Source organism: Rutilus rutilus (genome assembly GCF_951802725.1).
Source record: "Rutilus rutilus genome assembly, chromosome: 10".
Lineage (NCBI taxonomy): Eukaryota > Metazoa > Chordata > Actinopteri > Cypriniformes > Leuciscidae > Rutilus > Rutilus rutilus.
This window is the reverse complement of record NC_140215.1, coordinates 33361032-33385917: the sequence shown is the minus strand read 5'-3', so window position 1 is coordinate 33385917 and position 24886 is coordinate 33361032. Positions and strand designations below refer to the sequence as shown.

The 24886-nt window shown below is 36.6% G+C and overlaps 2 protein-coding genes across 4 annotated transcripts; one reads left to right on the top strand and one right to left on the bottom strand.

Annotated features, from left to right (window-relative positions):
- Positions 1–131: 131 nt before the first annotated feature.
- On the bottom strand, positions 132–12192 carry dcaf17 (ddb1 and cul4 associated factor 17). 2 transcript variants are annotated; one of them, XM_084421792.1, is made up of 14 exons: positions 12041–12192; positions 11047–11150; positions 10858–10948; positions 10637–10773; positions 10413–10491; positions 7620–7709; positions 7181–7288; positions 6987–7092; positions 3161–3303; positions 2730–2839; positions 2419–2506; positions 2127–2207; positions 634–789; positions 132–545 (listed from the first exon to the last, which is right to left on the bottom strand). In XM_084421792.1, the coding sequence occupies exons 1-14, from the start codon at positions 12185–12187 to the stop codon at positions 426–428; spliced, it is 1560 nt and encodes a 519-aa protein (XP_084277918.1). In that variant the 5' UTR covers positions 12188–12192; the 3' UTR covers positions 132–425. The 2 variants fall into 2 exon arrangements, 1 of the variants encoding a protein (XP_084277918.1); XR_014628978.1 differs by having other exon boundaries at positions 227–545; positions 2406–2506.
- Positions 12163–24736, top strand: mettl8 (methyltransferase 8, methylcytidine). 2 transcript variants are annotated; one of them, XM_084421796.1, is made up of 10 exons: positions 12163–12282; positions 13088–13223; positions 18372–18463; positions 18541–18794; positions 19338–19387; positions 20263–20323; positions 21594–21733; positions 23272–23378; positions 23927–23992; positions 24085–24736. In XM_084421796.1, the coding sequence occupies exons 2-10, from the start codon at positions 13102–13104 to the stop codon at positions 24240–24242; spliced, it is 1050 nt and encodes a 349-aa protein (XP_084277922.1). In that variant the 5' UTR covers positions 12163–12282; positions 13088–13101; the 3' UTR covers positions 24243–24736. The 2 variants fall into 2 exon arrangements, with proteins under 2 accessions (XP_084277922.1, XP_084277923.1); XM_084421797.1 differs by having other exon boundaries at positions 12185–12293.
- Positions 24737–24886: the final 150 nt, after the last annotated feature.

Sequence of the window (24886 nt, the reverse complement as noted above, 5' to 3'; positions counted from 1 at the left end):
GGATAGGCAGCTCACTAGGTTTTTGGACACAGACACAGGATTATTTCCCAACCCCTTTTTACACTTTTTTTGTGTAACTCACATTAAAAACTTACACAACATCAAGTTTCATAATGATGACAAGAGCATATCTGTCACAAACTGGTCTTTAATTATAAAGTTACAAGTAAATGTTTTAATAAAATAACTGAATAGAAAAGTGTAGAAAAGTATATAGTTTTTTTCCAGTCCAAATGATAGTGTGCAATATCCATCTATTTAAAAACAAATGTTTTCTGTTCATAAGATGTCAAAAGTGCACAAAATAAACAAGTTATAATACAGTACCAGATATACAAATATGTTTGTTTTTTTTTGTTTTTTTTTGCACTACAGTCCATTAGTACATTAGTACACATTTCATATTAGTAGAATATGAAATGTGCTTATGGATCATCTAAGGGTCTTCTCTTCATTTTATAAACATGGCAGCAGAAGGTGTTATTTTTCTCCTGGACAATATGAATAATCGTGTCTCTATCAAAGTACACTTCATGACTGTAGGTCTGAAAAACAAACACAGAGGATGTTAGGTTATGACAAATGGAGTGAATGATATCTAAAAAAAAAAAAACATTAATTTAAATGTCATACCACATCCCATGGCTCTTTTAGAGGAACTCTCTTCATTAAAATCCCTCTCTTATTGTCATGTAGACGAAGATGGGCTTGTCCTTCATCTTCAGCGTGAGTGGTGTCTATCACAGCCAACAGATCAAGTTCATCTTCGTACTTCACCATCCTGAAAGTCTAGATAAGCCCTCCAAGTTATGTCAAAGCACGAACAATAACAGACCGTCTCAGAGACAAATCACACACTAGAGTGAGTGAATTCTGTTCCACCGTCTGGGCGAACGGTTCAAAGTACGGTAAGGAACGGTTCCAGTTATATTTCCAAAAAGAGCATGGCACAATTAGAAATTTAATTATAAAATGTAAATATCATCCTCCAAAACGCGTTCGCTATTTACATCTCACAAGTCTCTACATGCTCTGTTATCACTATCAGCCACACAGTGGAAAATTAATCCATATCTGTACTGGCTGGGCTGGATTGGCACGCTTAAACAAAAAAGACTATTTGGCCCGATGGTGGAAAAGTGGCTTATGTTTGAAGGCCTTACATCAGTACACCAGACCCATCTGTATCACGTGACAATAAAACCTACCGTATATCAGCATTCATTCTTCCACTATATTATTTAACAATTAAGTTTCCAATCAGATGATTGAGAATTCTGTCATCATTTACTCCTCATCATGTTTCAAACCCTTAATACACTCTTAAAAATAAAGGGGGGTTTCATATTGATGCCACACAAGAACAATGTTGGGTTCCCCAAGAAACTTTCAGTGAACCATTCTTAAAATAACCGTTTTTTACTAAGGCTGGTATTAAGATCACAAGTGGACGACACTAAATACAGGAGTAAACGGGGTCTAAAACGCTTTGAGCTTGTCCACTTTTCAAGCACTTCCAGAGGTAGTCGAAAACACATTCAACCGGATTGCTTTCGTAGTGTAAACACTTATGTGATCGAATGTGTTCAAACAGCCACAAAACACTGTCTACTGATCTAATGGGTGAACATTATGGGAAGAGCGCTAGCCAGGCGGGATTTAAACTTTGTCGGCTGGAGACCCAAATTTGGTTTGAAGATGAAAAACATACCAAGCACAATGTTCTCTCACCATTCCTGATTTCTAACACACACTTAATAGCGTTCGGCTGGTCTTGCGACTCTGAGCAGAAATTAAAGCTAGTTCCCTCTTATTTTGTCCATTAGATCGAAAGATCTGAAAAAGAAAAAACATACATTTACCCGCCATAGACCTAAGTGGTTGAAAGTGGACAAAAGAGACGGATTAAAACACCAGGTGTAAACAGGAATGTGTCTCCCTCGTCTACTTGTGAGCCGATCGACTAAAACGCAAAAGTGGTTGAAAGTGGACAAGCTCAAAACGCTTTAGTCCCCGTTTACACCTGTATTTAGTGTCGTCCACTTGTGATCCGATCGACCAAAACGCATCTTAATACCAGTAAAACAGGGCCTTAAGAGTGTGTGTGGGCTGGTGGTCGGATGTACCTCTTGTGCAGGGTCATCATCTAACAACTGGAATCTCCTTTTCACTGTACGACCAGAAGAGGTCACAATCACCTGAGGTGCCTGTGGGCATGAAGAACCTCGTTTACAAACCATCCAAAAAAAAGAGCCTTCTATGCAGTATTGATCTTCTTTTACAATAAATATCAGCTGGTATTATGAGTCTGATGGTGACAAAATCCTACGATTGTCGGTTAAAAAAACTATAATATCAAAATTTCAATAATATTCTGTTGCAACTACAGCTGGTAATGAACCCACAGACAACAATTACACTATTGTCACGAGCAGCGGTGATGGAGAAGTCCGTGACTATCTCACACTTCCGGTCACATCCAGTTTCTGCCATGATCTTCAGAACACTGTAACAGAGAAAATTAAAAACAGCAATTATAGAGAAGAGTGAAACTGGAGAAAAGTGGTTCATCCACATTGTTCCTATGGTACAATGTTCAAAGTCACGGATCCTCATTCACTTGTTTATCATTGTCCAAGGACACTGTTTATAATAAGATTCCTGTTATATACTCACATTTAATGTGCAACTTTGTCTCTTTTGCCATATATAATAATAATTATGCTCACTTTATTGCGCTGGGTCCTGCATGAACAATTCGGCCCGAATCATCTGGGTGAAAAAAGATCCAGTCTGCTTCCAGAGAGTCACATTTCATGTCCTGAACACCGCTCTTAGCCTGATGACGGATCATTGGATTATATAGACACATAACAAAGAAAAACAGCTTAAATTAAAAGACACTTGTGCCAATTATTGAACATAAGTGTTCTTTTTCTTAGAACCAAAGTCTTAATTTACTGTGTAATTCTATAAGTAATATAATTATCAGATAAACCTAATACTATTTGTCTTGTCCCAAAAGTTTAATATGTCCACCATAATAGATAATAATTTCAACCTAAATGCAACATAAAGGTTACACACATTCACTCTCACTGCATGTACAGGATTGTTTTTGCGTAGGACTATGAATATGTGTATGAATCAGAGTAATCACCAGCTCTCCGTCAGTGATGGAGCAGATATGATGGGTTCCTCGGTGTCTCTTGTGGTTGGGGGTGTAGATGTAGTGCCAGGGATGACCTCCGATCTGAACCCCGTTGTCAAAGTATGACATCTCAAACAATACGGGAGGACACTCTGTAGAGAGAAGTATTGACAACTGGTGTTCAATTTGTAGAAAATTGTTTTTTATTTAGTCTTAAGGCCCTTTCACACTGAGAGCGATGCTATAAAGTGAAGCGAATCACGGGCGAACAGTGCTTTCACATCTAACGCGAAACAATTGATCGCCTTCGGCTAATTCACACCTGTACGATAGGTGGCGCCGAACGAGAATACATTTTTCCTCATGATTGTATCTCGTAAGTCTTTCCATTTCACACATTCATTTACTCTACAAGTTTCCTGATTTACAATATTATCATATAAGTATCCCTTACTTATATGATAATATTGTAAATCAGGAAACTTGTAGAGTAAATGAATGTGTGAAATGGAAAGACTTAGGCGTAACCAGGGAAAGCAAGTTATTGTTTGTAAAAACTTTCGATTTCGATTGTAAAACTAATTAAAATAAACTAATGTTTTAAAAATGTGTTATTTGGCAAGTGACCATGGTGTAAGCGGGTTAATGCCCTTCGAGGTGTCCATTGTCAGGTATTAATGGACTTCGGCAGAGGCAACCATTAATACCTGACAATGGACGGGCATTAACCCTTACATAACAGACCACATTCTACATTAGAATTCAACCAAGCCATGTAATAAATTAAGATACTTTCTACACTATGAAAACTGGTAAAACTAAAAAGCTTCTCTCAAAAGCTACAACTGTGAAATTCCTCAGAGTAATTCCAATAATTCTAAATTACGCTAATATAAGTTACGTTTACATCACAGTTGGTGTTTAATGATGTCGGTGTCGTCGAACATTTTTCATCACAGTTTTCGTTAACGAAATTAACACTGTTGACAACTCATAAGAAATAATAACATTGTACTTTAATTGTACTAACAACATAACTTAAATTGTCACATTGTACCTGGAAATTTTTCTCAACTTAATTAAAGAGAGTCAGTTATCAGTAATTCAATTTATTCCCTCAGAAACTCTTACACACTTCAACTGTCTGCAACCTTTTTCCAGTAATGTTTCATAGTTATTATAGAGGTGGCTAATGAAAAATAAGTAGAAAAATCTTTGGATATTTTGAAAAATGTAGAACAGCCGTTTCAAGCAGATTTCTATTTCAGAATTGGAATGACCATGATTGGTCACCAAAAAGCCTAAGAAAGTAATTGGATCATTTTACTGCTAAATATTCCATAGATAAAAGTGATCTATGCCTGGTTTCAAGGCTTAAGCCTGTAGTCCCAGACTAAAAGAACATGTTTGTGTTGTCTTAACTGAAAGCAGCTTGCACTGACTTATCTTGTCAGTGAATTTGTGAACATATGTCAGTGCCATTGTTTTGTCATGTTTTTTCTAAGGCATGTTTATAAAAGCTACTTTAATGTCCTAATTGACCTGAAGCCTAATCCTGGCTTAATCTAAGCCCTGTCTGTGAAACCAGGCCATAAAGTAATGTTTTACACAGGCTCAGTTTTGTCATATACAGTCATGTGAAAAAGAAAGGACACCCTATTGAATTATATGGTTTTACGTACCAGGACATAATAAAAAAATCATCTGGTCTTTAGCAGGTCTTAAAATTAGGTAAATACAACCTCAGATGAACAACAACACATGACATATTACACTGTGTCGTTATTTATTTAACAAAATCGAAAAGCCATGTGTGACAAACTAAGTACACCCATACTGCTTCCATAGGAATTAAGAGGGTAAGTAGCAGTCAGACACTGCTTATTAATTGATCATTAATTGATCATCAGCAAGCATGACCACCTCTATAAAAGCAGAAGTTTTGGCAGTTTGCTGGTCTAGAGCATTCAGGTGTGTGTTAACACAATGCCAAAGACATCGGCAATGATCTTAGAGAAGTATTTGTTGCTGCCATCAATCTGACAAGGGTTATACGGCCATTTCCAAACAATTCGAAGTCCATCATTCAACAGCGAGGAAGATTATTCATAAGTGGAAAACATTCAAGACAGTTGCCAATCTTCCCAGGAGTGGACGTCCCAGCAAATTCACCCCAAGGTCAGAGCGTGCACTGCTCAGAGAAATCGCAAAAAACACCTAAGAGCTACATCTCAAACTCTACAGGCCCCAATTAACAAGTGAAATGTTAAAGTTAATGACAGTACAATTAGACAAAGACAGGGCAAGTATGGCATGTTTTGAAGGGTTGCAAGGAGAAAGCTTCTTCTCTCTAAAAAGAACATGGCAGAATGGCTTAGGTTTGCAAAGTTGCATCTGAACAAACAACAAGACTTCTGGAACAATGTCCTTTTTGCCAACGGTCAAGCATGGTGGTGGAGGGCTGATGACTTGGGCTTGTTTTGCAGCCACCTGACCTGGGCATCTTGCAGTCATTGAGTAAGCCATGATCTTCTCTGCATACCAAAGTGTTCTAGAGACAGATGTGAGGCCATCTGTCCGACAGCTGAATCAGGCTGATATTGGGTCATGCAACAGGACAATGACACAAAGCACACCAGCAAATCTACAACAGAATGCACCGGTCCAGTCAAAACCCAGACCTCAAACCGAATGAAATGTTGCGGCGGGACCTTAAAAGGTTAGTTCATCCAAAAATGAAAATTCTGTCAGTAATTACTCACCCTCATGTTGTTCCAACCCCGTAAGACTTTCGTTCATCTTCAGAACACAAATTAAGATATTTTTGATGAAATTTGAGAGTTGATCTCACTCCTTCATAAGCTGCTAGGTAATTTCATTCTGCCAGCCCAGAAAAGTTAGTAAAGACATCTTTAAAATAGTCCAAGTGACTACAGTGGCTCAACCTTACGTTTATCAAGTGACGAGAAGACTTTTTGTGCGCAAAAAACAAACAAAAATAACGACTTTATTCAACTATTGATTTTATTCTGTGTGGGCCTCTGATGTGAGTTCACGAGAACTGAGAAAGCATTTAGAAGAAATGAAGCAAAATTCCTCCAGAATGATCTGAGAGACTGATAAAGTCATGCAGAAAATGATTACTTCAAGTTATTGCTGCTAAAGGTGGTTCTACAAGCAACTGAATCATAAGTGTACTTTGATTGTCACACATGGCTTTTACATTTTGTCTTTATTTTTGTTAAACAAACAATGACACAGTGGAATATGTCCTGTGTTGTCGTTCATCTGAGGTTGTATTTGCCTAATTTTAAAACCTGCTAAATACCAGATGATTTTTATTATGTCCTGATCCATAAAACTATAGAATTCAAAAGGGTGTGCTATCTTTTTCACATGACTGTAGATTAGATATGTACTATGTAATAATAAGCTCGGTGGTAAGACAGGGTGTTTTGTAGGCTCATGTTGTGACCCTGGACTGTCAGAGTGAGAGATTGCGCTGTGTTTTTAACATAATGGGAACAAAATATTCCATCACACATGAGGAACGAGGTCCTGAATGTAAAATAACTAATGGTGAAAATAACTGCACAACTTTGAGTTTCACCTAAATAGATTATGCCATTTTAATTGACACATTTTTTAACATTTGTCTGAATCTCACAAACCCTGTCAAGAATGTCACCTCACCTCACCTCATTTGTATACATAGAAATCCCCTATTTAAGGTTAGATACATTTTGTTTAAAAAATAAATACTGAATCAACACTTTTTCAAGACATTTTAGAGCAAAAATTGAGGGAAATAAGGCAGTTATTTAACGTCACCCACCATGAATGTGAATGTTGACTGGGATGCCATATGGAGCCTCTCCCACAATTCCTTTCTCACCATTAAACTCACACTGCTGTCCCAGAGCCAATTTCTCAATTCTATACTGAAGAGAAAAGAACACATATGGAATGACGATAAAACAAACAGGGCCAATAAACCAAACAATCACAAAAAGGAATTGTTTCAATTACCTTATTAACTATGTACTCAAAACTGTAAAGTTTGACATGTTTTGAGCTATGTGATACAGCTAAGACTCCCTGTGACAGCAGCACATCCACCACCGACTTACCAAAGACCTGAACATAACATAACATAACATAACGTAACATAACGTAACGTAACGTAACATAACACAACGTAACATAACAACATAACGTAACATCTTTTATATTGACTCATTCATTTGACAATGCTCATTTGAATATATTTCAATAATAAAAATAGACAATAGAAAATACTACTTATCGAAACTATTATCTCGTTCTGAAATCCACAGGTTTCACTAAATTATGTAGCATAAGTAGAGCTAAATTGAAATAAATGAATTAAAAAGATAATTTATAAAAATGTATGACATTCCATTACAACAAAAATAGATTTATATGAATGTACTTATGCAGATATTACTTTTTTATTTATCTCCAGCATTCCTACAAGCTCCAGTGGAAAGACTTGAAATACGGCCACACGCATGAGGATGTTATTATCAACACCAGCCTGAGAGAGAGAGAGAGAGAGAGAGAGAGAGAGAGACATGAAATAACCATTGAAAAAAGTACCCTCATTCAGATGGCCCTGAAGCTGCAAACAACAGAAAAACTAAGTAAACTTGAATGTTATTTGGCTCCAAGCCCTTATACTACCCTTAAAACCATGCAAATATAGCAGGTAGCATATATTGTCAGAACACCGGATCTGCCCATACTGTAGCCAAGAAGATGTTGAGACAGAGCAACACTTTCTCACCAGCTGCCCTATCTATGAGGAAAATTAGGTGGAAAATTAATGTGAAATAATTTGCATACTTCCCTACTATATAGCAGGCGAAAAACAGTATGTGACAAAAGTATGTCCGAATTCACAGTCCTCATAAAAGAGTAGGGGTGGGAGACACAGGGTACATCACGATACGATACACCATACATGGCTCACGATACCGATAATATCACGATACAGCAATTCTGCGATAATCAATATATCAGCCAGTGAAAAGGTGAAGTGCAGGTTCTCCAGTATTTGGACTTAAACGTGGCTGGGGCATCTATTATTTTTAGGGATGCACGATATATCGGCCACCATATCGGTATCGGCCGATATATGTTCATTTGTAACATTATCTTATCCGCCCAACAAGAATATTTGGCCGTTTAGCTGATAAATAATAGATTATTTCCTTCAGCTGAGACACTTCAGATGCGCTATGTTCGCCATGATGATTCTGAATTGCTTGAAATATGACTGGAATCACTTCAAAAAAGGAAAATTCAGTTAAGTGCAAAATGTTCTGTCATATGCTACATACAATTATAATGAGAATGAAGGCTTTTAAATTTGGGGGACTTTTGTTTTTGTAATCAGGCTCGCAAAAATTATAGAAAAATTTGGATTAAGATTTATCGGACAATATATCGGTTCTCGGCTTTCAAATTTAAAGAATTATCGGTATTGGCAACATTTTTAATATCGGTTCATCCCTTTTTATTTTACTCGCACTGCTGTCTGCCATCCCGTTAAAAACCTCTCTTTCTTAGGCTAGTTAACTTATGTTTACATTTTCCTTGTTCATGTGTTGAGCGCCACCTCGAGGAGCCATGAAGTAGTGATGCTGGGAGGAGGGAAATCTATTTAGAGTGCCTTATTTTATTCCTTAAAATATCTGGCGCCAGTGTATGGATTATCATATCGCATGGGGAAGGACAACTATATTTTACCCTATCGATATTTTGTCCCCTATAAAAGAGTAGGCAAACATTCCTCAGATCACCTACACCTACAACCTTCCCCTACACCTACAAAGAGGATTTATGAATGGCTGTGAAGCGAAGTAATTGACGCTGATAATGACAACATGGCAAATGTAGTATATCGGAATTACATTCATACTATATAGAACATACATTTTAGTATGTTTACTTCGCAAAGTAATTACTAATTCAAAATAAGTACCTACTCAAGAGAGTATGTGATTTCGGACACAGACATTGTATCTTACTACACACTTCACTGTAAACAATAGGAATGCTATGGCAATACATTGTAACAATTTTCATGGCAATAAAGCACATTTAAATGAAAAAATAAAAAAAATTCAACTGAATTAAACATACGTAAGTTTTCGCCGCTAGGGGTCGCTAACCTCTTTACAATAACAAAGGCGTAGTTTGATGACGCAACATTTGCTAAGAATTATGGATCTTGTCGTCAACGTCAAGCCGGCCGATCTAATAATGTTTATGGATGACTGAATACATCAATGTTTTTATCATGACTGTGATATGAAGCAGTTCGGGATTGCTAAGAGACAGCTATCAGCTCCACACGCGACGCGAGTCCCGCGGATATAAAAGGAATATGGACATTTCATTCTACCGAACTACACGCGAGTGCAGAATTACAACTCACAGGTCAGTTTATTAGACAAATTAAACTTGTGAGGTAACGCAGCGCTGTTTCACTTGGTCTAACATTACACTAGCACACTAAACTGCATTTGAATGTGTTGAAATGTATGTGTTAGTTTGTCTGTATGAGACTAGCAGTAAGCTAGATCAACATTAGAATAACATACAGATCATATTCTACATTTTATCATTGTTGAACTATATAACATTGATTAGTTTTATGTAAATGTACTCACCTGTTTAATAAAGTACATGTAGGAGCAGTCGAAGTCTCGGACGTGGAGCTCTCGTTTATATAACGTTACTGTCTATGGGAGTTCTCGGCATCTCGAAAACACCGCGCTGATATTGATTCTTGTTTTAGTTCTCCTTTTTTATCCAAAGTCTACTTGCCATGGTCCATAATGTTTGAACGAAACAACAAAATAGACATTGCGAACTACACAGTTGTCCACGTCTGTCGCTTTGGTTACTATCTGGCTCTGGTTCATAGCTCTGGTTGCTATGGCAGTACGAGCGGAAACCAGGGACAACGCGGATATGGCGCCATTGACAGCGACAAAACGGAAATAAAGAAACAGGACGTGTCTTCGAATTAAATTACAAATTTCTCCTGGTTTGAAAGTTGTTGGAAACAGTCGGGATAATGTAAGTACACAACTAAAAAAAATATATAACATAGATATAGTGATTTTTGTTATTTTTAAAGCAAAAAAGTTACATATTGTGCCTTTAAGAGAGTGACCCAACTGCATATGAAATACATGCAACACAGATATGAGCCTCAGTGGAGTCTGACCTGTCGTTGCAGAGTCGTCTGTTTGCTCTGAATGGATTTAACATAAAATGTCTCCTGCGAGGAGTCCCAACCTAAAGATCTGTTAACAAACTCATATTAGTACAGCAAAAACACTTCATTTCAGATGTTACATTAATGAGATTGCTGCTTTTGCCAGAAAATGTACTGTAACATGCAGCTAGTTATCATTTCCAAATTATTAGCACTCAAAGAAATGTCAGCACCTGAATTTGAAACGCGAGGAGAGGTAGACCCGCTGTAGCGTTGCTCCAGTGTCAGCCGAGAGCCGATGTAACCAGTTATGAGCTGTCAGAGCCAACAGACAGGATTTCTGCTCTGAAGCATTTGGTAGAACATTGTCCTGCAAAAAAAATAAAATAAAATAAAATAAATTACACAGAAAGTTTATGCAAATGAATGACGTGCAGCAGATGATCAGACTTACGAGAGGACACTGGCACAACAATGCGTCTTCAATCTTCTCAGTTTTGGGAGTTTTGGGGAGCTCGTACAGCTGTTCTGGCTCGGGCAAAAGGCTGTGATTTGTAATACATTATACATATTAACAGATGTCATATTTTGGGAAAACATACTTTTCCTACGTATCTTAACCTAATAAAATCAGACAGTTTACCTGCTGTAACAACACCTGTAATTCTCAAAGTATATCCGTCCACTTTCATAAGCGATGAGGGACTTGGAAGTCTTGCTCCAAACCTTTACGAATTCTGTGTCATCCTATAAAGTCATGACATACTTTAATGAATTAAAACCTATTAAAAAATAGGTAAAAAGTTTGGAAATATTACTCATTTTTTTGAAAGAAGTCTCTAATGCTCATCACGCCTGCATTTATTTGATCAAAAATACAGAAAAACAGTAATATTGTGAATTATTCTTACAATTTAAAATAATGGTTTTCTATTTGAAAATACTTTCAAATATAATTTATTTCTGTGATGCAAAGCTGAATTTTCAGCATCATTACTTCAGTCTTCAGTGTCACATGATCCTTCAGAAATCATTCTAATATGCTGAATTGCTCCAAGAAACATTTCTTATTATTATCAATCAAATCGATTTTTTTTTCAGGATTCATTGATGAATAAAAAGTAAAATTACATTTATTTTAAAATTGAAATCTTTTTTTAAATAAATTCATACTTTTATTCAACAAGGATGTGTTAAATTGATCAAAAGTGATAGTAAAGCTTTATATTGTTAGAAAAGATTTCTATTTTGAATAAATGCTGTTCTTTTTAACTTTTTATTCTTCAATGAATCCTGAAAGAAGTAGGCTACCACATGTTCCAAAAAATTATTAAGCAACACCAACCAACATTGATACAAAATCATCATTATAATGATTTCTGAAGGATCATGTGACACTGAAGACTTGCAGAAATGATGCTGAAAATTCAGCTTTGATGACAGAAATACATTATATTTTAAAATATATTACAATAGGAAACCATTATTTTACACTGTAATGCTATTTCACAATATTTCACAGTATTACAGTTTATCAAATAAATGCAGGCTTGACGAGCATATGAGACTGGCACTGTACATTTAAATCAGACTAATAAGAAAATAAAAACCCCAGTATCAAACACAGCAATACTTACTTGGAGAATGATGTTCCTCAGGATCTTAAGGTTTGCTCCCAGTAATCTGCCAGAGTCATTGGATCCACGGAATCGGGATCTTGAAGTCAGGGCAGCACAGCTGTTCTTACTAGTGCGGGGCGCGCACGGGGACGGGAGCGCGCACATGGGGAACGACGAGCGACGACACTACTCACACCATTCAAATAAAATGCACTGACTACCACAAAACTAAGCGGAATAATCTTCACAATTGCATCTAAGTGAGTGCTGGGTAAAGTCAACTCTGTCTTTTTTTTTATACGCAGACTCGTGCTATAGCGTTGCTGAAAGTTATATCCAAACCACAGCAGTAAACGTTAGCTAATATACCGAAGAGCATCTGCTTCCTATGACTTAAATAGTGAAATATGCGCAAATACATTTCTTCATTTTGCTATTGTTAAAGGTAAAGGTGTATTTTCGTGAGACATTTTTGGCACTAAGCTAACATTGAAATTGTTTACAGAAATCCTCATATCTGCCGTTTCCAAAACGTTGCAAAATCATAGAATACATTCGTATAAAATCTTACAGTTGTCTGCTTCTAGTGGACATTTTTTGGTTGCTTGAAATTGTAATCAGCCTACACTCTGCTCACATCATAGACAGTATATAAACGGCTCACATGTGTTTACAAAAGCTTCCGGGTGTACGTCATCTGAAGGCGCATCGTCGCTGTTGCTAGCTGGGAAATGTAGTTGAATGCTTCACATCAGATTCAGTATAGTAGATAAAGGCCTGTTTTCACAGACAGGGCTTAGATTGAGCCAGGATCAGGCCTTAGTTCAATTGGGACATTTAAGTAGCTTTTATAAATTTGCCTTAGAAAGAAAAAAATTACTGGTGTTCATCTTGAGACAAAACAATGGCACTGACATATTAAGATATAGGCTATCAGTGAAAGTTGCTTTCAATTAAAACAGCTCAGACATGCATTTTAGTCTGGGACTAGGCTTAAGCCTCGTCTGTGAAACCAGGCGACAGTGTGTTTGGTTGGTAATGACCGTCATTAATTGCTGTTCTCAGATGAGCATGGAGAAATGAGCAGGATTGTGAAGCTGACCGTCTGTGCTGTGAGGCTGTACAGTGGAGGAAGACCACCTGTCCCGTTAGGAGGAAGAATCCTCACTGACCCCGATGACATCTTTCAGCATAACATGTGGTACTGTCTACAGATGCTTGAGTCTTGTGAACGTGAGAACTGGCATGGTACTCATTTAGTACCGTGGTATTGTGATCTGACCTGTTACCACAAAGGTATTTTACCAAGGAAGACATAAGATGGTTGACATAAAATGAAGTAAAAGCAGTGGGACAGCAGGACTATTATTATAAGAATATATCCGGTCAAAAGTTTGGAAGCATTTATATGTTTTAATGTTTTTGAAAGAAGTCTCTTGTGCTCATCAAGCCTGCATTTATTTGATCAAAAATACAGAAAAAAAACAAAAAAAAAAATACAATTTCTATTTGAATATACTTTAAAATATAATTTATTTCTGTGATGCAAAGCTGAATTTTCATCTGCCATTACTCCAGTCTTCAGTGTCACATGATCCTTCAGAAATCATTTTAATATGCTGATTTGTTGTCAGTGTTGGAAACATTATACACTACGTTTAAAAATGTTGGGGTCAGTAATTTTTTTTCTTTCTTTTTTTGAATGAAATGAATACTTTTATTCAGCAAGGATGTGTTAAATTGATAGAAAGTGTTAGTAAAGATTTATATTGTTAGAAAAGATTTATATTTTGAATAAATGCTGTTCTTTTTATTCATCAATGAATCCTGAAAAAAGTACCACAGGTTCCAAAAAAAAATAAATTAAGCAGCACCAACACAGCTTTATAGAAATGTAGAAAAAAAAAAAGATACAGCTCCTCAGTGATCAAGCCAATGATAACACTGGCACATAAATACATAAATAAACCTGAAACCTCGAGAGGAACCAAGATGCGGCTGAGGAAGCCCTCCTCCTTGGGTTGCGTTATCTATAAACTATCTACTTCTATAAATGTACCAAAAATTAAGAACTTCAACAGATAATTCAAGCTTTCATTTATTTAGGTAATGAGATTAATAGTAAGTACTGATTGATTTAATTGGGGGTTAAAAGATGCATAATATTCAATATTCATATAGTAATATTATTGATTTGACTGCACTAACACTTCCGGATGAAAACAAAACTTGAACTGAATTGAGCTGAGTAATGACACTATTCGCTGTTCACTCTGTACATACTACCCTTTGGAGATATCAATAGGAAACATGGCATTAGCTTTCACTGTTATGCTGATGATACTCAGCTCTATATTTATTCACGCCCTGACGAAACTTACCAATTCACAAAAGTAACGGAATGCATAGCTGATATAAAAAACTGGATGACTAGTAATTTCCTACTACTTGATTAAAAAACAACAACAACAACAGGAGATTCTATAACTATTGGACAAAAACCGTCCTCACGCAATAACTTATACTGACTAACACTTGATGGCTGCTCTGTCAAACCTTCGTCATCGGTTAGGATGCTCTTTGATACCAATCTTTCATTTGAAAGTCACATTTCTAGTATCTGTAAAACCGCATTCTTCCTTCTTAAAAATCTAAATTACGTCATATGCTCTCAATGACAAATGCGGAACAATTAGTCCATGCGTTCATGACCTCAAGGCTAGATTATTGTAATGCTCTTATGGGTGGTTGCCCTGCACGCTTAATAAACAAACTACAGCTAGTTCAAAACGAAGCAGCTCGAGTTCTTACCAGAACCAGGGTGTATGAGCATATTAGCCCGGTTCTGTCAACACTGCATTGGCTCCCTATTAAACATTGTATAAATATAAAAAAATATTGCTGATTACTTACAAAGCACTAAATGCTTTAGCTCCCCAGTACTTGAACGAGCTCTTAACGCATTATAGTCCGTCACGTCTATTATGATCTCAAAATTCCGGCCAGTTGATAATACCTAGAATATCAAAATCGACTGCTGGCGGTAGATCCTTCTCCTATTTAGCACCAAAACTTTGGAACAGTCTTCCTAACATTGTTCAGTTGTCCACCTGCGCCTGGACACGACGGCAACGCAGTCCTGAAGTGTCAACTAGTCTCTTCCCTGTGAAGGCCTCCTTTCCTTCCCTTTACCTCTCTACAGATAAACTTTGTCAAAATATTTCCAGTTCACATGGCTACGCGGAAGCGATAAAAGATTCTGTATTATACATTTTTAAGGCCAGACAATTAATTTGTTGAGGTCAATTTGTAAAGAAAGACTAAATGCCTGCGCACATATAAATTCAAACGTGCATTCGTAATACGCATGTGCACGCCGTCAGTTTGTTTGAAGTTTACACGAAGATGATAACTTTTTTCAAACATTTTCAACGCTTGCACCTTGGAACCTGTTTCAGGGTTTGCGTTCTCGAGCCACCAGGCACTGTTGTTGTGCGAATGAGCAGGCCGGAGCGCGTTAAGGGTTTTCTGTTAGAACGGTGTCGTGTTAGCGGCCCCTAAGTTATTTTTGACAAAAATTTGCAGTATGACAAACAGATTTACTTTACTTTACTTTACTTTATTAATTCACCCACACATAAAATCAAGACATTAGTGCAGTTGTTAAGGCGAGCTTTTACCAGCTAAGGCTTCTCATTCTTGTCCCGAGCTGACCTTGAAAAAGCCATTCATGCCTTTATCAGCTCGAGGATAGACTACTGCAATGCCCTCTACACTGGACTTAATCAATCACTCCTTAATCGGCTTCAACTGGTTCAAAACGCGGCAGCACGTCTCCTCACCAACACCTCCAAACGCTCACACATCACCCCAGTCCTCCGCTCGCTCCACTGGCCCCCGGTGCGGTTTAGGGTAGAGTATAAGGTCCTGCTGTTCGTGTTCAAGGCCATCAATGGTCTGGCCCCGGTCTACCTCGCCGATTTAGTAACGGTCTATCAACCACCCAGAACTCTCCGCTCCTCTGAACACACCTCTCTGGTCATTCCCAAATTCAAATACAAAAAGTTTGGAGGCCGGTCATTTGCCGTCCAGGGCCCTAATCTGTGGAACGCTTTACCAACACTCCTACGAAGCATCACTGTGTTGAGTGTTTTTAAATCGCAGTTGAAAACACATCTGTTCAGACAAGCTTTTAACACGTAACCTCTGACTGATATTTGTGTTTTATTTTCTGTTGTCTATTGTTGCTTTTACTGGAAAGCGCCTTGTGCACCTTTTGGCTGTTGGAAGGCGCTATAAAAATAAAATTTGATTGATTGATTGATAAGTTAATAACTAATGATCTTTGCAACGGAAGTGAATCAATCAAAACTAACTTTAGCTGGACAGTAACTTTATTCTAGAGCTGCTGTGAAGCCAAAACAATCTCTGTTACTTTAATTTCCTATTATCACTGTAAAGCTGCTTTGAAACAATCTATATTGTGTAAAGCGTTATATAATTTTTTTTTTTTTTTAATTTATAATCCCACATTAAAAGGATTCTATTGTTTGCATTTATTGCCCAGCAGATGAATGCTTAAAGGGTTAATTCACCCAAAAATGAAAATTCTGCCATTAATTACTCACCATCATGTTGTTCCAAACCCGTAAGACTTTCTTTCATCTTAGTTACATAAATCAAGATTTTTTTGATAAAATCTGAGCAATTTCTATCCCTCTATTGACAGCTACGTAACTACCACTTTGACGCTTCAAAAAGTTCATAAAGGGATCGTTAAACTAATCCGTATGAACTGAGCAGTTTATTCCACATTTTCTAAAGAGTCTCGATTGCTTTATATGATAAACAGATTTCATTTAGGCTTTTATTCACAGAAACATTTATCAGCGAACATAAGCAGAAGCTCAACCGAACCTTCTTGCTGAAGCTCAAAAATGCTGCTTAACACGAGAATGAACCTCAGTGGTTATTGCAGAAGCTCAAACGTGCTGTGTAACACGAGAATGAACCTCATTGGTTCTCACACGTCAAGTAAACATGTTTGAGCTTCCGTTTACCAGATCTGGGGCCGTATTCACAAAGCATTTTATCTTACCACTAGGAGTACTCCTAAATCGCACTAAAAGATTTTAGCTAGGAGTTTTCTCTTGAAAGTTATTCACAACGCCTTTCAGACCTACTCTTAGTAAAGAAAAATGACAACTCCTAAACTAAGAGTGAGTCTTTGTTGCTATGGATGACGTCATTACTCATGCACGAGCTTGACTGAAGTGACCACCTTGATTGGCTGATGATTGTAACGCGGTAATGATTCCAAACACCTCCCCTACGATGATGAGTGACAGGTGACAGGTCTGAGAATGCGTGCGCTACACAAGTAGTGCGAAGGACGGAAGATGATGAATAACTGAATAAATAGCCTAAATGAATAAAGAGTAAGGCAAAACAAATAGCCTAGTAGCCTAATGAAACATATGGATTGATGCAATATCTTTGCAACATTATTTAATTAATCTGTCACTATATGCCTCTGCCTACGTTTGCAAAGAGAAGAACATTTTAATTTGATTCACAATGAAACGTTACAATTAGTTTACATGCAATGAGTAGCCTAGTTTTGGTTGTTGTTGGTGGCGTTATTGCAGCTAGTTATGCCTACAATGCAAAATTGTTCCCTCGTGATCGGAAGCTCCTGTAGCCGCCGCATACGCATTTCAAAACATCGCAACGTGAATAGGTCTTAGTGAGTTAGGAGTCCTCTCGACTTCTTTTAAGCTGTCCCAGGCTTAGGTGCTACTTTTAGGGCTAAAATGCTTCGTGAATTACTCTTAGTCAAAAAAATTAGGAGTCCTAAAGTTACGAGTGACACGCCCATTATTTTTAGGAGTTGCTCCTAAATTCGCCAGTTAGGAGCTTCTTTTAGCCTTAAAATTCTTTGTGAATACGGCCCCTGATGTGTTGATGAATGTTAAAATGTGGGTATAAGCCTAAATTAAATCAGTTCATCATATATGTGATCGAGTCTCTTAAGAAAATCTGGACTAAACCGCTCAATTCATTTGGATTATTTTTTAGATCTCTTAATGAACGTGTTGAAGCGTCAAAGTGGTAGATGTGTAGCTGTCAGTGGAGGGACAGAAAGCTCTCAGATTTCATTAAAATGAAATTTGTGTTCTGAAGATGAACAGAAGTCTTAGGGGTTTGGAATGACATCAGGTGAGTAAATGATGACAGAATTTTCATTTTTGGGGGAACTATCCCTTTAATTAAATTTTAATCAATTTAGCAAGAACTGAAAAAGAACATTTGGGTGAAATGAATGTTCATACTGTGTGCTGTGCCTCAGGGATCATGTGCAGTGGACTGAAGAAGAGAGGGAGAAAGCCCAGCAGAAAGCAGAGGAGAACTCGAAAGAGAAGATTCCTGTAGAAGAGCAATGTGCGTATTCAAAACTCATTAGTGGTCGCCAGCTAGTTTTTCTAGTTTTGATTCCTTGTTGTTTTCTCTCCCATCAGCAAAATACGACAGAGAAGCTCATAAATATTGGGACCGATTTTATGAGATGCACCAGAGCAAGTTCTTCAGAAACCGGAATTGGCTCTTCACTGAGTTCCCAGAGCTTCTCCCTCCAGACGCTGCAGGGATGTATATGGGAAGTCTGGGAACAGAGTCTGGGAACGGAGAAAAGCACCAGCCCTGCAGTTCCAGCACATTAACCAGTGAAACGGACACATTCCCTGGACAACATGCTGCTTTTAGGATACTAGAGGTGTTACCGCCATTCAGACACGCAAAAAAATAGTTCTTTATTACCAAATAATCATTTCTCATGTGTTAAATCATTTAGGAAGGCTCATTCACACCAAGGGCCATAACGATAACTAGTTGTGATGTTCTGTTTTAACAGCTGATAGAGTTTTATAAGGCTTATAAAAAGCTGGCCGATTGTGTTTTTCATTTGTGGTGCCAGCATCACTTTATCTTATGGTATGTCAGTTTAATAATACGCAATGTTTCTGAATGTTTAGCATAATTTTGTACAATTTCTTCAAGCTGTAACAGAATATTTGCGGGTGTGGGCGGTGATGGTCAGAGATTCAGCTCGAGTGAGAAACCGTATCATTAGAATCACTTTCAGAACTAATTTTATTCAGATGATAAATGATAAAAACATTGACAGCCAATCAGAATCCATCCTGCTTTATAGAGCTTGAGCATTTAAAACAGCAGACAGCATGCTTAGAATAACAGGACTAGTTATTGTTCTTCGTGTGAATCGGCGTTTAAGTTAAGTTTGTGTGTGTTTATGCAGGTGGGCTGTGGTGTTGGTAACAGTGTGTTTCCCATTATCAGCACCATCAGGTAAGAGCATCCGCTTTATGTTTCTCATTTTTATTACTAGGAGAAATTATGTAGGAGTTTGTCTTTCAGTTGCTCTAGCAAAGGACAAAAAGCACTGTGAAATACACTAGCATTTAAAAGTTTGGGGTCAGTAAGATGCTGTTGGAAACGTTTTTGAAAGAAGTCTCTTATGTTCGCCAAGGCTGCATTTATTTGATTAAAAATATAGTAAAAACTGTAACATTGTGAATTATTATTATTATAATTTTCTATTTATTTATTTCTGTGGTCAAAGCTGAATTTTCAGCATCATTACTCCAGTCTTCATTGTCACGTGATCCTTCAGAAATCATTCTAATATGATGATTTGTTGATTTGTGCATTTATTATTATTAATACAGTTGTGCTGTTTAATGATTTTTGGTGAAAACCATGATACATTTTTTCTTGATTATTTGATAAATAGAAACTTCCAAAGAACAGGGTTTATTTTGAAGTAGAAATCTGTCACTTTTAATCAATTTAATCCATTATTTTAATCAAATCTCACTGACCCAAACATTTGAACAGTTGTGTAGATCTCATGCTCTAAGTCTTCTGAAGCCGTACAATAGTTTCGTGTGAGGAACTATATCTTGAGTATTTAAGTTGTTCTTGTGCAATGTAATAAAATCAATGTTTTCCATGTAATAAGTGTAGTAACCATGTAATAAGTGGAAATTGTACAGTTAGAAATGTTCAGGTCATTATCATTTGCAAAATAGACCCTAACTGGGTGACCTCAAAGCAAAAGCTGGCTGCATTATCCCATACAGTTAAGGAGATGAAAATCAAAAAGTAATAGAAACACTAATTGGGAGTAGCAAGTAAAAGCAGGCTTATTTGTGTATTTTTAGGGGCAGCAAGGCGTTTCTGTACTGCTGTGACTTCTCATCTCGAGCTGTTGAGCTCATCCAGGTAAATCACAGTGACATGTCTCTGCTTCTCAGCGCATAATTACACCTGCCACCTTTCCATCAAGCAGAGCCCACACACACATCCCAGATACACATTAGCGAAAGCCTCTGAGAACGGATAAAGATGGGGAGGGCAACATATCCTGTTCTCCATCCACATAAGTGACGGCTGATCAGTGGTGTGGGAGTTTGGCTCTGTCTCCTGGTGCTTGATGCTCTTTGGTATGCAGAGACCTTCATCGAATGCCAGCAGCGGAACATATTGAATGGCGGGGGAAGTGACATCAAGCATGCAGCGGCAGTGCTGCATATATGCTTTGGTTTTTATTCTAATATAAAAACTAATATCTTTACATTTTGTGAAGAAAATTTGAGTTTGCCTGTGCAAAAGTCACAGCCGTGTTGCTTGGGTGTTGGTCCAAGTCAAAAGAGCCACAGAGTAGTGTGGTGTTCTGGACCCTCAGTATGACTTCATAAAAAGCATAAATGTTTCTTGAGCAGCAAATCAGCATATTAGAATGATGAAGTTGGAGAATAATGAGGCTGAAAATCAATTTGAATTAATTACATTTTACATTACATTTATAAATAGAAAGCAGCTATTTTATGTGTTAAACCAAGAGAAATTCATGGAACTTAAAATAAATATATGGAAATTTACTTCAATATTTTAATAATTAATTTTGAATTTAAAAAAAATATGTAGTTTTAATATATACAATATATGAAGAGTTCAGATGCAAAAGCCTCTAAGTGCCATCTGAAATTTTCTTCTAGAATGATCATTTTTAGCAAGCTTTCACTTAAATGGCAATGAAAATAACCTATTAATAGTCATTTAAGTGAAATTACTGAACTTAAACGAGCTTGATAAAAATTATCATTCTAGAAGAAAATTTCAGATGGCACTTAGAGGCTTTTGCATCTGAATTCTTCATATGAAGTACAGTTGTATATATCATTGTAGTACTGAATTTAATTTATGCTAGTGTTATTTTTAATACAGGTTTAATTTTTCTGCTTTTTTTCCCTTTTGATTCCGGGTTGAAATATGTCCTGAACATTTCATTATGAGATTCACCCTAAAAGTAATTTTATTTAGTCAATTTGAAATGTGATTAAAGCGATTCCCAAAGTGTCAACAGCTTTCATATTCAGATAAATGAAACTCATAATGTTTGTTAATTGTATTAGTATGAAAAAATGCCCATGAGGCAGTCGTTAAAAATGTCTCAGTAAAACTTCAGCCAATTGCACGTTTTCTCTTGCAGGAGCACCCAGACTATGACCCTGCGGTGTGTCATGCATTCGTGCGGGACATTTGTGACCCAACGTCCCCATTTCCCTTCCCCCCTGAGAGTTTGGACGTTATTCTGGTGGTCTTTGTGCTCTCTGCCATCCACCCAGCACGGTAATAAAGGTCACACACACACACACACATTCATTATGTTAACACTGTAACGCACTTGCCCAGCATGCATCTGACATTAGAGTGTTTATATGCCCAGTATCCATTACTGCTGTCTCACTTATAGCAGCCATTTCCAGTTTACTTCACTGTTACCCTTCAGCCAAATCCACCTATCACAACATGTATTTAATATCTGTAAAATATTTCATATACTTCAAAATTGCATGAGAACAGCATTAGAAGCACGTTTTTATTTTATCATTAAACCACCTTTATTGTTTTAGTATTTAGAAGCGTTAATATACAAACTTAACATTTACCGGTCCATAGATTTATGTGGCAGGTTAAGTCAAAACATGATTATTTATTTATGTTGAAGCCAGTGTTGTAGCTTTAGAAGTTATCTATGATATCTTCAGACATAAACATGATCTTGACAGCTCTTGAGCAATGTTATGGAAAATTGAGTGTTTGAGATTGTCAGTTTACATATTTCACCACAGCTCTGGAGTATCTATGGCTTTTTGCAAAGGGAATTGAGTGCAAACATGAAACGCTTACATATGAAGCTCGCAGAACCATAGACTAGTATATTTTCTCTTTTGTTTGCATTAGCAAAGTGTTTCACGTTTGCTTTGCACTCAGAGATGTTGAACTAATATTTCTACTCGTCCCTTGTCAGATTCACAGATAAATTACAGGGTTTTTAATACATTCCCTCAAATATAGTCTACACAATACTGAGTCTGAGTTATTTATACAGTGCACTTATTACAGGTTCAATCCCTCTAGACTAGAGGAACCAAGAGCTGAAGTGTCTTAATCAAGGTTACATGGCGATATAGCTTATAGATAAACCCTGATAGGATTTAAATCTACAACCTTACTGTTAGAAACTCAGATCTTCAGCCCCTCAATCAGATCCGTCATTTCAGGGAATGTAACTGAACACAGTACACACAATTGCCAGGGAATCCCTGTTTTTACATGAGCAGTTGCATAAAAATCATTAAAAAATATTACTTGAAATAGAATTCAATGTTAAATGTACTAAAATAACTCAAAGTAAAACTGGAATGAATAAAAAATAATAAAAATGACAAATTTATAAAACTTTAAAATAAAAATGAATTCAAAATATTAATAATAGCATCCCAGTGATTCTAATACATGTGTTAGTGAGTTTGTAAATTCATTTTCTATAGCAAACACCTTAAATCTGTTTTTAAGTTAAATTTTATATAATTGTAAAAACAAAATGCTAATTCTGTCATCATTTATTCACCCTCATGTCATTCCAAATTCATTATTTAGCAGAATTTCTGAGTTTTTTCCTCATACAACAGCAACTCAGGCTGTCAAGATTCATAAAGGATTAAAAAAAGCACCATAAAAATGTCGCTATGCAAATTATATGGAGAAATTGCCATTCTATTCAAACTCATGTGATGCCATTTGGAAGCCTAATAGCATCTCTGTTATTATCTAAATATGAATGTGCGTAAAACACCGTTAACCCTTCTGCTTTGCTCCATCAGAGCTCCAGGAGTGGTGAAGAGTTTGGCTGGACAGCTGAAGCATGGAGGAATCATGCTGTTCAGAGACTATGGCAGATATGATCTGTCACAACTGCGATTTAAAAAGGGTGATTGTCTCTGTTGACTCATTAAACCCCGGCTCAGTCTTTTCATTACCTAATATGTCATGTGTTAGCTGTGAATGTTACAAAAACACTGATACAGAAAATGCACATTAAATCAGTTTTATTGTATGGAGGTGCACATACACACACTTTTTCTCTCATGCTCAGTCACATTAGCATTATCTAGTGAACCCTTTTATCTGCACTATATCAGAAACATGTTCATTTTAACCCACAGTTGATATAATTTAGCATTGTAATTAATATTATTACAAAGTCCATTACTACAGTGATTCAGTTTTAATTGATTTCCAAGTCGTCAATACAATATACAACACATTATCGTTTTCTTTCCTTAAAAAAACAACTGAATGTGTTAAGCCTCTAATTATGAAAAAAATACAAGATTAATATTTTGACACTCCTACGTTTTTTATTCATGTTAAAAATATTAATTTCTTTTCTCGTAGATTTAACAAAACAGCATCAAAACTTGATTGTGATATCGATTCTTGAATAACCGTGCATGACCACTGATCCCCTTTCCACAGGTCAGTGTTTGTCTGAAAACTTCTATACGCGACAGGACGGAACCTGTGTGTATTTCTTCACAAAAGGTAGAACCATTTTCGTACATATTATTTTTGTATTCCATGCAGTTTTGGCTCGCATAAACACCTATTCATGCTGAATGTCTTGATCTCTACAGATGAGGTTCATCATTTGTTTTCTAATGCTGGTTTGGAGGAGGTTCAGAATTTGGAAGACAGAAGACTGCAGGTAAACAGAGGAAAGAAGGTGGTAATGCACAGAGTGTGGATGCAAAGCAAATACCGGAAGCCTTATCTGATTTCAGCATCTGTCTAGCACACTAAGCTCTACACAAATTCAGCTACTGAAAGACTTATCAAGATTTTAAAGGACATTACCTTTGTGACAGACCTCAAGTATAGTAAATGATGGAGACGACACTATAAAAACATCAAGAAAGCAATCCTTTAATTTCTTTTAAATGTGCCACTATTGTCCTTTGTCAATAGCTCCCATTTTGTAATGAATGCATTGTCTTTGCGTTATTAGATATTTTAGTGAATTGTCGTTACGAGTTCTGAAAGTTTGAAAGACCATTTTACCATTGCATGTCATCAAATTATAATATGATTTAAGTAAAAAGGTGTTTGATTTTTTCATTCAAGAATGTTTTACTGTTATTACAACACACTGTTAATTCTCAGTGAAGGGCCAACAATTGCATGTATTTGCTCAGGCTTTTTATACAATTGTTTGAGATGTACATTGAATATTATTGTTTTACATGTTTGCGATGGCAAATTGGTTTCCAAAGAAATAAATTTGATTTAAAAAATGTTTATTTGATATTTATTTCACAAATTTGCTTCACAGTCATGATAATTATAAGATGTACAAGTATATAATGTCAGTAGGCCTATTCATTTATTGCATGTACAAATTACATTGCATGTACTTTCATTTTTACTTTGATACACACT